Here is a 12,601-nt window from a genome sequence, read left to right as displayed (position 1 = left end):
TTTTACTAACCAGAAGTGACACCTTTTTCCTTAGATCCAGATGCAGAGGTGTGTCTTCACGTACTGAGGCTAGTCCAGTCTGTGGTTCTGGAACCAGAAGTCTTCTCCAAGTCGGCCTCCGAGTTCCGGAGCTCCCTGCCCCTGCAGCGCATCCTGGCCATGTCTGAGAGCCGCAACACCCACCTGCAGACTGCGGCCCAGGAGCTCCTGGAAGACCTCCGTGCCTTGGAGCAGGATGTATAGGTGCACTTGGCCACCAAGGGGCTTGGTGAGAATGCCAGTGTCCCTCCCCTCCCCAGGTCCCTCACTTTGTATTCAAAGCCATCACCGTGTGCTGTGTGTTAGAGACAGCTATCTGCGATGGACTAGAGATGGACATGAATGATATGTATCCCACATCTGTGCTACGTAGAAGAACCTTAGAGCAGCGGCTTGCTGCCCAGTAGACTACCATGACCTGTAGGTCACTGCGCAGATGGAGATTAGATAACCCTCTACCTCATGGTCAGCATTTTTCTAAGATACATTTCTTTGAAAAGCAATTCATTCTCTCTAGTAATTATAAAATCTCCAAAATGCAGGTTTACCTTTGTGACCTTTTGGTGATCTTGCTATTTCAGATGACATTGGACATTTTAGCTCTTTATTTTTTGTGCCTCTTTTATTTTTGAATAAAGAAAGTCAGATGAGTCAATGTGTGACTACTGTTATGCATTAGGAAGTGGGTCTCTTTGTATATCAGGGTGCATATACTTGCTTGGTACAACAGACTCCTCCTTACGGTTTGTTTGTCCTTTGACTGTTAACTGAGAAGTCCAGTTTTTCTTATAAAAGACATAGGAAATGGCGGTTAGAACACATGCGGTTAGTTGTGATTCTTTAAATGTAGCTCTGTTCCCCTTTGTATGGGTGTGTGTGTACTAGGCTCCTGCTGTGTATGTACCCCTGTCTGTCTGCTGGTCATATCCAGCTTATTCGAGGCTGCTGGTAGAGGATAAAGGAGGACATTCAGCACCTCTCAGATCCCATGATGCCTGTGAGAGAGAGCTGCCATTTAAGTCAACTCTCGCAGCCACAGTAGGGGACACACTCTGTCTTTCTCCGGAGCTGCTTCCTTCAGTGCTTTACTGCAGGGTGCTGGGCTCTGGAATTCCTGTGAGAGCTAAAACAAATGCAGATGTCCCTTTGCAGTGGCAGCCTAAACACGCTTACAAGCTGTTCCTGCTGTGTGTGTTTGTAGAGGACCTTCATTTTCTTTTAGGTGGATTTTTAGAGACAGCATCCCATTTGTGGCTGAGGCTGAGTGCAAAGCATAGAGGAAGGCATAGTTGCTTGGATCTCACAAGCCAGCGAGTTGTGGAGCTCCAGCTTATCAGAGCCAGGAGATGTAAAGGGCAGTTTAAGGTGCTTGGCAACAGACAAGGTCCTTCTGTCCGGTGTGGTTCTATAGGTCCTGATTACTGGCAAATAAAAATGAGAATGTTGCATCTTGGTACTTACTCTAGCGTGGACTGTCATCTTTTTAGTTGCTGCTCATTTGATAGAGTAACCAGGGGATAGACTAGTGTAGTTAGTTTGTGCTGCCTCTAGAGCTACAGGGGTTTTCCTTTTAATAGTGGGGTCACCAGTGTGTAGAAAGGGAAAGGGCCAGGCCTGTGAATGCAGCATAGTTGGTAGTTAGTAGATGGATTCTAGGAAGGACTGTTCCTTCCTCTGATTCTGAAGTGCTGTGGATAACAAGAGTTCATTGCAGTTCCCCTCAGGCGGAGGCATGGGGCAAAAGCTGGTCCTCAACCAGTGTCTCATGGACTATGCTGGAGGCCAGTCTCAAGGAATGTTTTCCTCTAGTGTTCCTGTTCTTCAATAGGAAAACACAGCTTCCTTAAGTTTTCTGCATCTGGCAACCTAAAGACAACCTAAAGACACTTGGTTTAAAGAAAAAAAAAAAATCCATAGAAGCATGTGCTTTGTATCTTTACTCTTGTGAATTTTAAAGTCAGAAACAAAAGCAGAATGTTAGTGTATATATTTTTAAATTTGACTTTCAAAGAATTTCTCATATCTTTATTAAGTTAAGGAGCACTCCCTTATTGGCACTGTCACTTGGCAGGTGAAGGTGCAGAACCAGCTGGCCCTACCTTCCTGTGCCTTACCATCCATCCTGCTTTCTGTCAAGTACGAGAGCTGAGGTCCTTATGAAGATGCAGAGTGCTCTGTGTCTCTGTTGCCTGGAGACCTGGCATGATCTGGGATATGCATGGAGTTGTAGAGTCCTGCTAGCTCCATGCTGTGTCTTTCATTTATTCCAGAGGACTTCTTTGTTTCTTTTCCTTGGTACTGGGGATGGAACCCAGTGGTCTGCTACCATTGAGCTCCATCCCCAACCCTTTTTATTTTATTTTGTTTTGAGACAGGTTCTTGCTAATAAGTTGCCTTGACTTATAATCCTCATGAGTCACTGGGCTCACAGACACGCACCACCACACTTGTTGTTCCAGAGGATTTGTAAGTTGTGAAAGTACCAAGCACAGGTCTGTGGCCTGGAGAAAGTCAGGCCAAGGCAAGGCCAAGGAGGGATTGTAGAAACAGTTGTAAATGTGCCCTCTACACTGATTTCCCCAAGTTTTCCACTACTTATTTTTGCCGTAACTCTACTGTGAATTGGAAAGTTGATAAATGTTGACTTATTAATTTTCTTTTTTTTAAATATTTATTAATTTTCTAAGTGTCCTGTAATTGAAGTTTCCTGGTTTCTTTGTTTTGTTTTGTGGTATAGACGCATCTCAGAAGGACTCTTCTGTTCAGTGTGAAATCTTGGGTAAAGATGCACAGTGTCTGGCATCCCACAGGGCAGTGGCAAGCATATACCCCCTGAGAATTAATCTTGTAGACCCTTGACTGTCTCTGTTCTCTGGGAGTGTGTACATTTAAATTTATCTCCAGATGTAGAATAAGAGATTGGAGTCATTTGAATATGCTGGTACATGTTACAAAAGGAAAAAATGTTTTTCTGTTTTTTATTTGTGATATGTTACTAATAATAAAATATACCTAATGTAAAAATTGACCACCTTAAATTAACCATTATTATAGAATTCAGTGGCATTAAGTGTGTTCCAAGTGTGGAAATGTGAAACCTGGCAGGTCAGCAGTCTGACTCCACCCACCAGTAACCATCACACTGTTTGTTGAACTTTTTCTTCTTCCCAAGCAGAAACTCCATACCTATTAAATGATTTCCCATTCCCTAACCCTTTCTCCTTCCTCCCCTCATACTCCCTCCTGTATCTGTCTGTGAACTTGACTATTCTGAGCAGCTCAAGTAAGTGGAATCACAAAGCATTTCTCCTCCTGGGTCTGGCTGATTTCGCTGAGCCTAGAGTTCTCAAGCTTCACCCGTGTCGTAGCATGTATCAGCTTCACTCATTTTCATGGCCATATAGCCCATCTTGCATATGTGTCATGTCGTGTTTGTCCATTCCTCTGTTGATGGACACTGGGTTTTTTCCCACTTCCTGGCTGCCAACCATCTGAGTGTACAAATATCTGTTTGAATCTCTGCTTTGAACTCTGTAGGCTGAACTCAGCAGTGTGCAGTTGCTGTCGTACAGTAGCCTGTGTTTAACCTTTTGAGAAACTGCCAAACCGTGTTCCATAGCAGCTGCACAATTTTACCATCTATCCAGCAGTAATGCCCAGGGGTTCCGACTTCTCCACCTTTGCACCAGTACTGTTTTATCTTCTGGTTCATTGATAATGGAACAAGTGGTGGCTCACTGTGGGTTTAGTTACATTACCCTAGTGACAATGATGTTAAGCTTGATCTCAGTGGCCATTTATCTTCTTTGGAGAAAGGTCAAGTCCTTTGCTCATTTTTGAAGAGGATTGTTGCTTTTCGTTTTTGAGTTGCAAGAGCTCTTTACATATTCTCTATTTACCGCTTATCAGATATAAGATTTGAAAATTCCACCTACTGTGGGTAGTATTTTCACTCTGTTGATGTTACTCAGGAGTTGTAAATTTCGAAGTGGTTCAATTTATATCTTGTCTGTGCTTTTGGTGTCTGTGCTTTTATTATGAAATTCATGGTCATGAAAATTTTCCCCCTTATTTCTTGCATTTCATAAGTTTTGTCTCTTCAGTTTAGATTTTTGATACCTTTTGAGTTAATTTTTGTGTTTTTTGTTGTGAGAATAGATCTCACTGTGTTGCCCAGGCTGGTCTTAGCATCTGGGCTGCAGCGATCCTCCTATCTCAGCCTCTTAAGTAGCTGAGTCTATGGTGCCGTGGCACTGTGCCAGCTCAAGTTAATTTTTCTTTTGTTACGAAGCCAGTGTCTACTGTCTTTCTTTTGCATGTGCATATGCAGTTTTCCCTTCACCATCTGTTGAATTTTGTAATTGTCATTTTAAAGTGTTTTTGCAAAACTGAAAAAATCTTGTATAGTATACTCATTATATTTTCAAAAGTATTTTATTTCACAAGTAACTTTTATCCTGAGGAGTTTTAATTGTTCCAGAAGAGTTCTCTATGGTGCTGCTTATTCTTCCATAAAGGGTACCCTTCATGTTCTCAGAATATACACAGAGTGACTGTCAGTTAGAAAAAACAATGTTCACTCATTTACTCTATTATGGTTTTTTAAAAAATATTTTTTAGATGTTGATGGACTTTTATTTTATTCATTTATTTATATGTGGTGCTTAAAATCGAACCCAGTGTTTCACACAAGTGAGGCAAGTGCTCTACCACTGAGCCACAACTCCTAGCCCTATTATGGTTTTTAATTGAAGGCATAATTTGCAGCTTCAGTTTTAAGACTAAATAGTTTTATGCAGAGTATTTCTGTGAATATCATGAAGCTTCCCAGGAAGCAGGAAGAGGAATTGAGGCCTTGAGAGTCCTTCTCTGAGGTTGTGTCTGAGGTCGTGGGGAGGGAGCACTCTGGTGTGTGCTGGGAGGCTTCCTGTTGCCTCTCAAGTGGTAGGTAGCAGGATGTTGGAAGGTGGGGCCGGGGAATATGGAGGTACATTTTTAAATGTAAAAGAACTTAATTCCACTCTAAGATCATTAGATGGCACACTGCTTCTGTCCATGTTGCCCTCCCCAGCCTTCCCACTTAAGTAGTAGGAATCCATCATGCCAACACGGGCAGACGAGTCAGTCTCCAAATACATTTTCCCAGGGTAAAGCCTTTGCTCTCCCCACAGACTTGGGCCACACTCAGCCTGAGGCCCAGTGTTTGGGTTCCCATCGGATGGCCTCTGCCTAGCTGCTGTGCATACAGGTGTACTGCACAGTGGCCAGCACAGAGGTGACAGGTCCCTGCCAGAGGGAACGTGTTGCCCACCCACCTGCTTGCCCTGCAGGAAAGTGCCTCTTTGGGGTTGCCCTCTCTGTTGCTTGCACCAGCAGACTTATCTTTCAGTTGTGCCTCATATCTACTCTTTCCTTGAATTATAAATTCTTAAAACAGTATTTCTTGGCTCTTGTGGAGTGATAGGCCACTTTGAGAATCTGATCAATCTCCTCTACACAGAAATGCTCATAAACATGTATCCACCATCTCACATACAATTTCTGGGAATTTGTAGGATCCTAAGATTGCTAGCTTGCTGGTAAGCAGCCCTCTGCTCTGTACTTGAGAACCACATTTGTTGACTGTGTGTGGCCTGGTGCGGTGCCAGGAACATCATGAAGCACTGTAGCATTGAAAGCATTTAGTAATGTCACGACTTTTCTGACATGTCAGGTTCCCACATGATGTGCAGCCCGGTAGCTGGACATAAGAGTGCTGGTTTTCTTTTGGTAGCAGAGGGCCTGTCCTTGGTTTGCTACAGCTCACTCAGTACTCATGCCCACCCTTGTGATGTCAGCACTCCCAGCCACACGCTGCAGGAGGGGACATTGGAGCTTGTGCAACAGAGCTTCTCTTTGCATCTGCACTTTTCTGTGAGGACCTTTGGTCACACCTGATGTCACAAACCCCTTCCTTGGTCTGTGTCCTCATCTAGGCCACCGACCAGGCTCATGCTTTTGGTATTTATAGTTCTGCCAATGAGTAGTTTGGACCCTCTGACAGAGGGTCTGCAGCCTCACTGGCTGGCATGCTTACTCTGTTGCTACCAGAAGGCCATTGGCTCCAGAGTGAAGGAAGAAAGTGTGGGGGCAGACAGTGAGCCCTATAGCAGCAGCCCTTCAGTTTCCTACCCAAGGCCTGGACTCGGCACGTTGATCCATGACAGGCTCCCATGGCTGCCTAGTCATATGATAGCATTTAGAAAAGATGGGAGACATGTAGATTAATCATCCATATTAAAAACAGGTTTTTAAAAGATTCTGTTTAATATCTGCAGGTCAGTGGGAGAGGAGGGGAGGAGTAGGGAGGATAGGAAGGGCAGCAGAATAGAATAGACAATATGATTGATGTATGTACATTCCATGTATGTATTATATGTCAAAATACATTTTGCTGTCATGTATGACTAAAAAAAAAAAATAAATCGTATGGTTAAAAAAAATCCTTAAAAAAATATCTGCAGGTCAGATATTGTTATAAAATTAACAATTTTTCCTGTTTCAGTGAGCTGCTTGCTCATGGGTTGCTACAAACCAACATATGTTACCTTTGCCTAGAAAAATCAAGTACGCCTGTCTCGGTGTTTTGTTGTTGTTGTTGTTTTTTAGATTCTGCAGAGCCAAGGCAAATGAGGCCAGGAGCAGGTCAGACTCCTCTCTCTATATTGGAAATACAGGGAGCTGCCCCCATTGCTGGACAGGCAGGCCTGGCCCAGTGAGGTGCCCAGGCCTTAGGGGCAGAGGTGAGATGCCCCCACAATGGCTCTGCTTCTGCTTTCTCTTGTTTTGTAACCAAATGCTGCTGAAGGAGAAGCGGAGGGCAGCGGATGCTCAGAAAAGATCACTTAGGGTGGATGGAACATGAAATTCATCAAATGGGCATTTTTCTTGGAGCTGAAAGCCTCAAAGCTGTTTTTGAGCAGGACCATCTTCATGGACTCCTTATAAAATGCACTGCATACCTGAGCCTCTGCGCACATGCTTGACATTTCCTGCCTCAATGAGCCAGTGCCCTGACCCCAACAGCCGAGCCAGGGAGGTGAGCTTTCCACATTTTGTGCGAGCACCACATTCTGGCACACAAGTACACTTCCTGCCTATGAGAGTAGCAGTTGTGCCTCACTTTTGGATGAGGTTTCCTACCTCTGCGTAACCATAGCTCTGTGTGGTGGTGGTAAAGGGGGCAGGGATGTGTATTGCATACATCCCCTGGGATGGTCACAGTTTGGCACTGAGCAGGGGACAGGGAGGGAATCCCTGAATGTCTAGATTGAGCTGTGGTCCTGCCTAGAGTGCGGTTGTTGCAACATACGACTAAACCAGTCAGGGTCATCCAAGTGAATTTTGGTTGACTAAATAAAGACACAGACACAGAAAGTACCTTTTTGGGTCAATGACTGCTTCTCAGTCACAGCTCCCACAAGGGGACCAAGGCAGGCATGAAAGAGAGGGATCACACCTCAAACCCGGGTTTTACTGGGGAGAAGCCATTCAAATGAGGCAAGGGGTAGGGTTACAACAAACAAGTGGGTGTAATCCAACCCCATGTAGTGGCACCCACTCCTGGAGCTGCACCTCTCTTATCTGGGCGGAGGTGAGGTCCAGTTGCATTGCAGTACCTCAGTACCTCTTTACTCAGAACTTAAAGGTGTGTACATAGCTCCTGTCCAGAGCTGTTCCTGACATGCGGCCTCTGGGGGGTGTGCATGGGTGTGTATTGGGGGGGCACTCTATTCTGTATTTGAGGTATGCTGTGTTAGGGATGTGGCTGTGCAGGAAGCCGAGGCCTGTTGGTTTACAGCAGGTCTTTCTGGTCTGTGAAAGGTGCCCTTGAGAATTGTTCAAGAGCAGTTGGGCACTAGATTGTGCTACCTGCTCCCCAGAGAGCCCTGCCCCATGACTGGTTTACCTTGGAAGGGAAAGCCACCAATGCCCAGGCTGGCTCAAGCTCTGCCACCCTGCTAGCATCCCCATGGACCCGCCCTCCATGGCTTAGCTTGGCCCACCAGAGCCTCAGAGCCAAGAAGAAAGAAGCCTTTCCAGGGTGGATCCTGCCCTAGACGCCTCTGAGCTACTGCGCTGCTCTGTGCCTCCCACATCCATGCACGCCAGGGGCCTCTTCACAGCCCTAGTGCCTCTCTGACCCTGTGTGCTGGAGTTAGGAAGGGCCACAGTTCAGGCCTTTCTAATGATGTCTCTGGTGAATCAGTGGAATGAGCCACAGGTGTCTCTGTGTGCTGCCTTGGGAGATAAGTGTCTTTGGCCAGGGTACACTCTTATACCTGTTCTTAAATCCCATGAGACACTGTCAGGAATTTGCCACAAATAAGAAGGCCTGAGCTCCATGTGTAGATGAGGAGGGACACACACACAGACGGGACTCAAGAAGAATTTGTGTGTGGGAGGTGGCCTTTCTGAGAGGCGGTGGCCTCCAGGGCATGTTCTCACGTCACGAAGTCACGTGAGTTGGGCTGCTGAGCCCATTGCCAGTGTGTGGTCCAGAGCTGCCCTTGCTCCTGCGTCTTAATAAGTGACCCGTGGCAGCTGGAGTATTTCCAGAGTTCACTGTGGTGTTCGGGAGCCCCAGCTAAAGCTTTCTGGTGTGCTGGCTTCAGGCTTTAGGGCTAGAGTTAGGGTGCAGGTGAGCATTTCCCCATCTGATGGGGCCAGAGGCCACTATGGCTACTGGACTCCATGGGCCCAGGAGATACTCCTTGCTTTGTGGACCCTGAAGATAAGGCCAGATTTCTGGGACTGCATTAGCTGCTTAACTGTTTTTGGCTATAGACCAGATGTACCTGCTCAGGCATTTGGTCACGTCTGCAAAAGCCTATGACAAGTGACAGAGACTATCTCAGAGCCCTGTAGGACAAATCTGAAACCCCTACTCAGGAGAGTCCAGCTGAGTGTTAGTCAAATTTGCATTGCTCTCTTAAGAACAAACTTACAATCCACTGACCAGAGACCAGGGCAGAAGGCCAGCTGGATGCAGTCATTGCACCCTGTGGCTATCTTTGCTCCTACTTGTCTTTGGACCAAAAGCCCTTTTCTTCATTCTGTTTTCTCTGCCTGAAAGAACCCCATTTCTGGAAGCTGCCGGAATAAAAGCTCTATGTTCAGGTTCAAGGAGCTAGATTCACAGGGGAAAGGAACGCACCCTGTCCTGGTCAAGGTGTCGAGGCTTTGGGGTGAGAAGTCTGTCTCTGAGGCTCACACATGCCTGCTGACCAGCTCCTCTCTCCTCCCCATCCCATGTAGTTTCAGGGGTACTGTCTATGCCCAGCTGACGTGATCTTGGAGGCTCCAAGTAAGGAACAAAACTGCCTGTCCTTTTCCCAGCTCCTGATGCTATCGTCTTGTCTCATAGGAAACCCTGACTGATGTCTGGGCAGGTGAAAAGCCTTCCTGTTTGTCCTTTCAATTAGTCACACTCAATTCTGGGCCATGCTGTCTGTTCTTGGCACTAATCCCTGGCCCTGGAGGGTACGAGGCAGCCAGTGGGGCTTGCCCAACACAATTCCAGGCTGTGATATGGTATTTCTTCCCTGTAATTTGCAACCTCTGCTGTTACTCAGCACACATTTCCTAATTTTTTAGTTCTTTCAGAACACTTTGACCTGGGCTATACCTTGTGCTGTTCTGGAGAGGTGGCCTTCACCTCAGAGGGAGGAGGCTCAAGAGCTGCTATGGTGGGGAGGGCTTGGCCCCCTTCCCAGGGGCTGCATTTCCAGCCTGAAGCCCTGTCTCTCTGTGTGCCTATGGGTGAAGTAGAAGTCTGGCCTTTCCTTGTCCAGAATAGATGGCGCTGGGCCCCATGAGCCCAGGTCCCTCTGCCACGTGGAGTGTTTGCACCATCACCGAGAACAGGAATGGTGGGCAGCGTGATGCTACTTCAGGGTTCTCAGGGGTCAGGGAATGTGTGCACGGACTAGAGTTTAAGTTACTCCTGTTGTTTCAGTGATCTGTTGCAGCAGGCTCTGAGAAATACACCATGTGAAATAGAACATCTCTCAAGGCTTCCAGACCTGCTGCATACCCCTGGGCACTGAAGCTGTCCCCAAGTGCTCAAGCTTAGGACTCGGCCTTTGTTGAGGTGGCTCAGCAGGTGCTTTCCATGCTGGTGCATGTCTGGAACCCCATCCAGAGCAAACCCATGGAAAGTGGGGGATGAGGTGGTAGGTTTGGGTCCCCTTGAAGAGGAGAATCTATCTATTCCCACAGTGACTCCAATTGCCACAGGCCCTTCTTCCCTTCAGATTTGACAGCTTTTCATCTGAGAAAGTCTACTTTCAGAGCAAGATAGAATGAGCAGGACTGTATTCAAGAGCCAAGTGGTCTTTCCCTTCTCGCCTTAGAACTTGTCATATGACTTTTGCCTAAATTTTCATTTTTTTCTTCTGACTGCCCTTTGTTTGAGCTCCTGTTCAAATGCATCTACATGTCCTTGGCATCCCAAGCACAAAAGAGTGGGGAAGATTCCAGCCAGAGACATGAGTGTGCTTGCAGACAGCATCGAGTAGGGACACGTGGCCGCCCCTACCCAGCAGGGCTCAGGACCTCCACACTGGCACCCCGGTTCTCTGCCAGCCTGCAGAGGATCGATCCTGAGATTGCACCTGGCTCTCTGAAGCTGCACTTGTTCTAGCCTTTTTCACTGATGCCTCTGCCCTCTACCCTCAGTCCTCCAGAGAATGCTGGTTGGGTGATGGCCAGCACTGGGCCTCAAGGCCTTTCTCTGTAGACTCCAAAGAGCCCTGTTTCTTGTGGGGTGCTGGTTTGAGCCCTAGACACCACCTTGTCCACTCACATCTTTTGGGTCAGTCTTTATGCAGCCACTGCTGTACGCAAGTGAGGCCTATAGCCTCTGTCCTGGGCTTCTTTCAGATGAGGCAGGGTGGGCTGCCAGACTCCACCTAGGCAGCTCTCCCACAGCAGGCTCATGTCCCTCCAGGCAGCTGGAGAACAGAACTGCTGATCCTCAGCTATCCATGGAGGTGGCCAACCCAAGAGTGCACCTTTGGGAGTGGCCCCCCGTTTTTCTCTGCCCACCACCCTTCCCTGAGGTTGTATAAACAATAGTGCCTCCTGCACACAGGTCTTGCCTCAGACTCCACTCAGTGTCCAGGTGGTCCAAGAAGAAGTCCTCTTGTGTCCCTGACCATGGTAAAGCATGGATGAGTAAGTGAAGGACATGCACAAAGGCAGATGCGACCCAGACTCCTAGGCCCCTCCTCCGCCCCACGAGGCTCTCCATAATGCTGGGCATGGCCAAGCATGAGAACCTCCATGCTCCTGCTCTGGCCAGGGCCTGAAGATTCAGGAATTTGGAAATCGGGGTGTTGGGCTCAACTCAGTCATCCGAATACTCAAGCAACCGACCACTTGTCTAGCACTTGCTAAGTTTGATGTGCCACCTGGATAGTCCTGTAAGCCTCCCCCAATCTCTGGGCAAAACGCTTTCCAGCTGTTACTGTCTCACAGGTGAGGAACCAGGGACTTTGAGGTCGAGTTCTAGAGTGGGTTGGGCTTTGCATTGGCAGTTGGATGGTAGATCCTTGTCACAATATAAGGATTTGGGGGGCTTAGAAGGGGTATAGGTAAGGGAGAGAGGGTCTCTTGCAGAAAGGGAGTCTGGTGGCCAGTGACATCAGCTAGACTCTGAAGGATACACATGGTCTTGCCAAGAGTAGGGAGTCCTGGGAGGAAAGATAGGGTGTCATGGGAGAGCCCAGCGTGGTTTCATGGTTTCTGTGTCTTGCACCCTTGTAGACCATCATCTGTGTACCAGTGTCTGGATCTATTAATAAGCACCATGTCCATTCAGTGCTTCTGAAATCAAATGAAGGCCACTTCCCAGGAAGAGACGTAGTCCTGGATCAGGGCCTGCCTTGCTCCTTGTTGTACCTGCCTCTTAGAAGGTATGAGGCACTAAATGCCCATGGATGGGACAGATGCACAGTGTGGGTGAGATGGGGTTTTGGCCTCTGTGGTCACCCAGTGTGGACGCATCATCACAGAAGAAGAATGATCACGTGTTCCTGGGTTGTCGGTCCAGAAAAGGGAAGGGGCAAGGTGGCAGAGCTGTCTTCAGAAGGTCAGGGTTGCCTGGACCAGCATCTAAACTCCTCCTTCTCACATTGCCACCTGGAAGCCATGGCTGTCATATGCAACAGGCTGCTTTGGCAGGAAGGACACAAACAGGCCCACAGTTGCCTTCTTTTGTGGCAAAAATCGCTTTGACTTGAATGCTTTTCTGTTGACGTGACTGAGTGGAAAGAGGTTTGTGACCCTGGCCATGTGTATGGGAGACAGGCTTGCTGCTGGTGGAGAGGGGTCTTTCAGGAGAGATGGGCTGAGCTGGCTGACCTGTTTGGCAGAAGCCTGTGGGGAGGGGACAGCATCTGATGTAGAGGGCGGAGTATTCTAGCACTGCACTTCAGGTCTCCTGCTGCGCTTGAGTAGGCCCCTTCCTGGGGATTGGCACTCCACTTCAGCTCCTGAGACCTAACGTCACAGAGGACTT

At 47.6% G+C, this 12,601-nt stretch overlaps 1 protein-coding gene across 6 annotated transcripts in view; it reads left to right on the top strand.

Moving 5' to 3' along the window:
- Positions 1 to 694, top strand: part of Hsf2bp (heat shock transcription factor 2 binding protein) — a 68,798-nt gene extending 68,104 nt beyond the window's left edge. For 5 of the 6 annotated variants that reach the window (XM_058577295.1, XM_058577294.1, XM_058577297.1 and 2 more), the window contains one exon: positions 35 to 694. In XM_058577295.1, the coding sequence (XP_058433278.1) occupies positions 35 to 243 (209 nt within the window). In that variant the 3' untranslated portion in view covers positions 244 to 694. The remainder of the gene's footprint in view (positions 1 to 34) is intronic. The other variant, XM_058577296.1, reaches the window with a different exon arrangement.
- Positions 695 to 12,601: the final 11,907 nt, after the last annotated feature.

This window comes from Marmota monax, unplaced genomic scaffold (genome assembly GCF_021218885.2).
Source record: "Marmota monax isolate L192 unplaced genomic scaffold, Marmota_monax_Labrador192_F-V1.1 WCK01_AAM20220418_F8-fsc00125, whole genome shotgun sequence".
Lineage (NCBI taxonomy): Eukaryota > Metazoa > Chordata > Mammalia > Rodentia > Sciuridae > Marmota > Marmota monax.
Note: the sequence above shows the minus strand (reverse complement) of the source record. Positions and strands in the feature narration are given on the sequence as shown.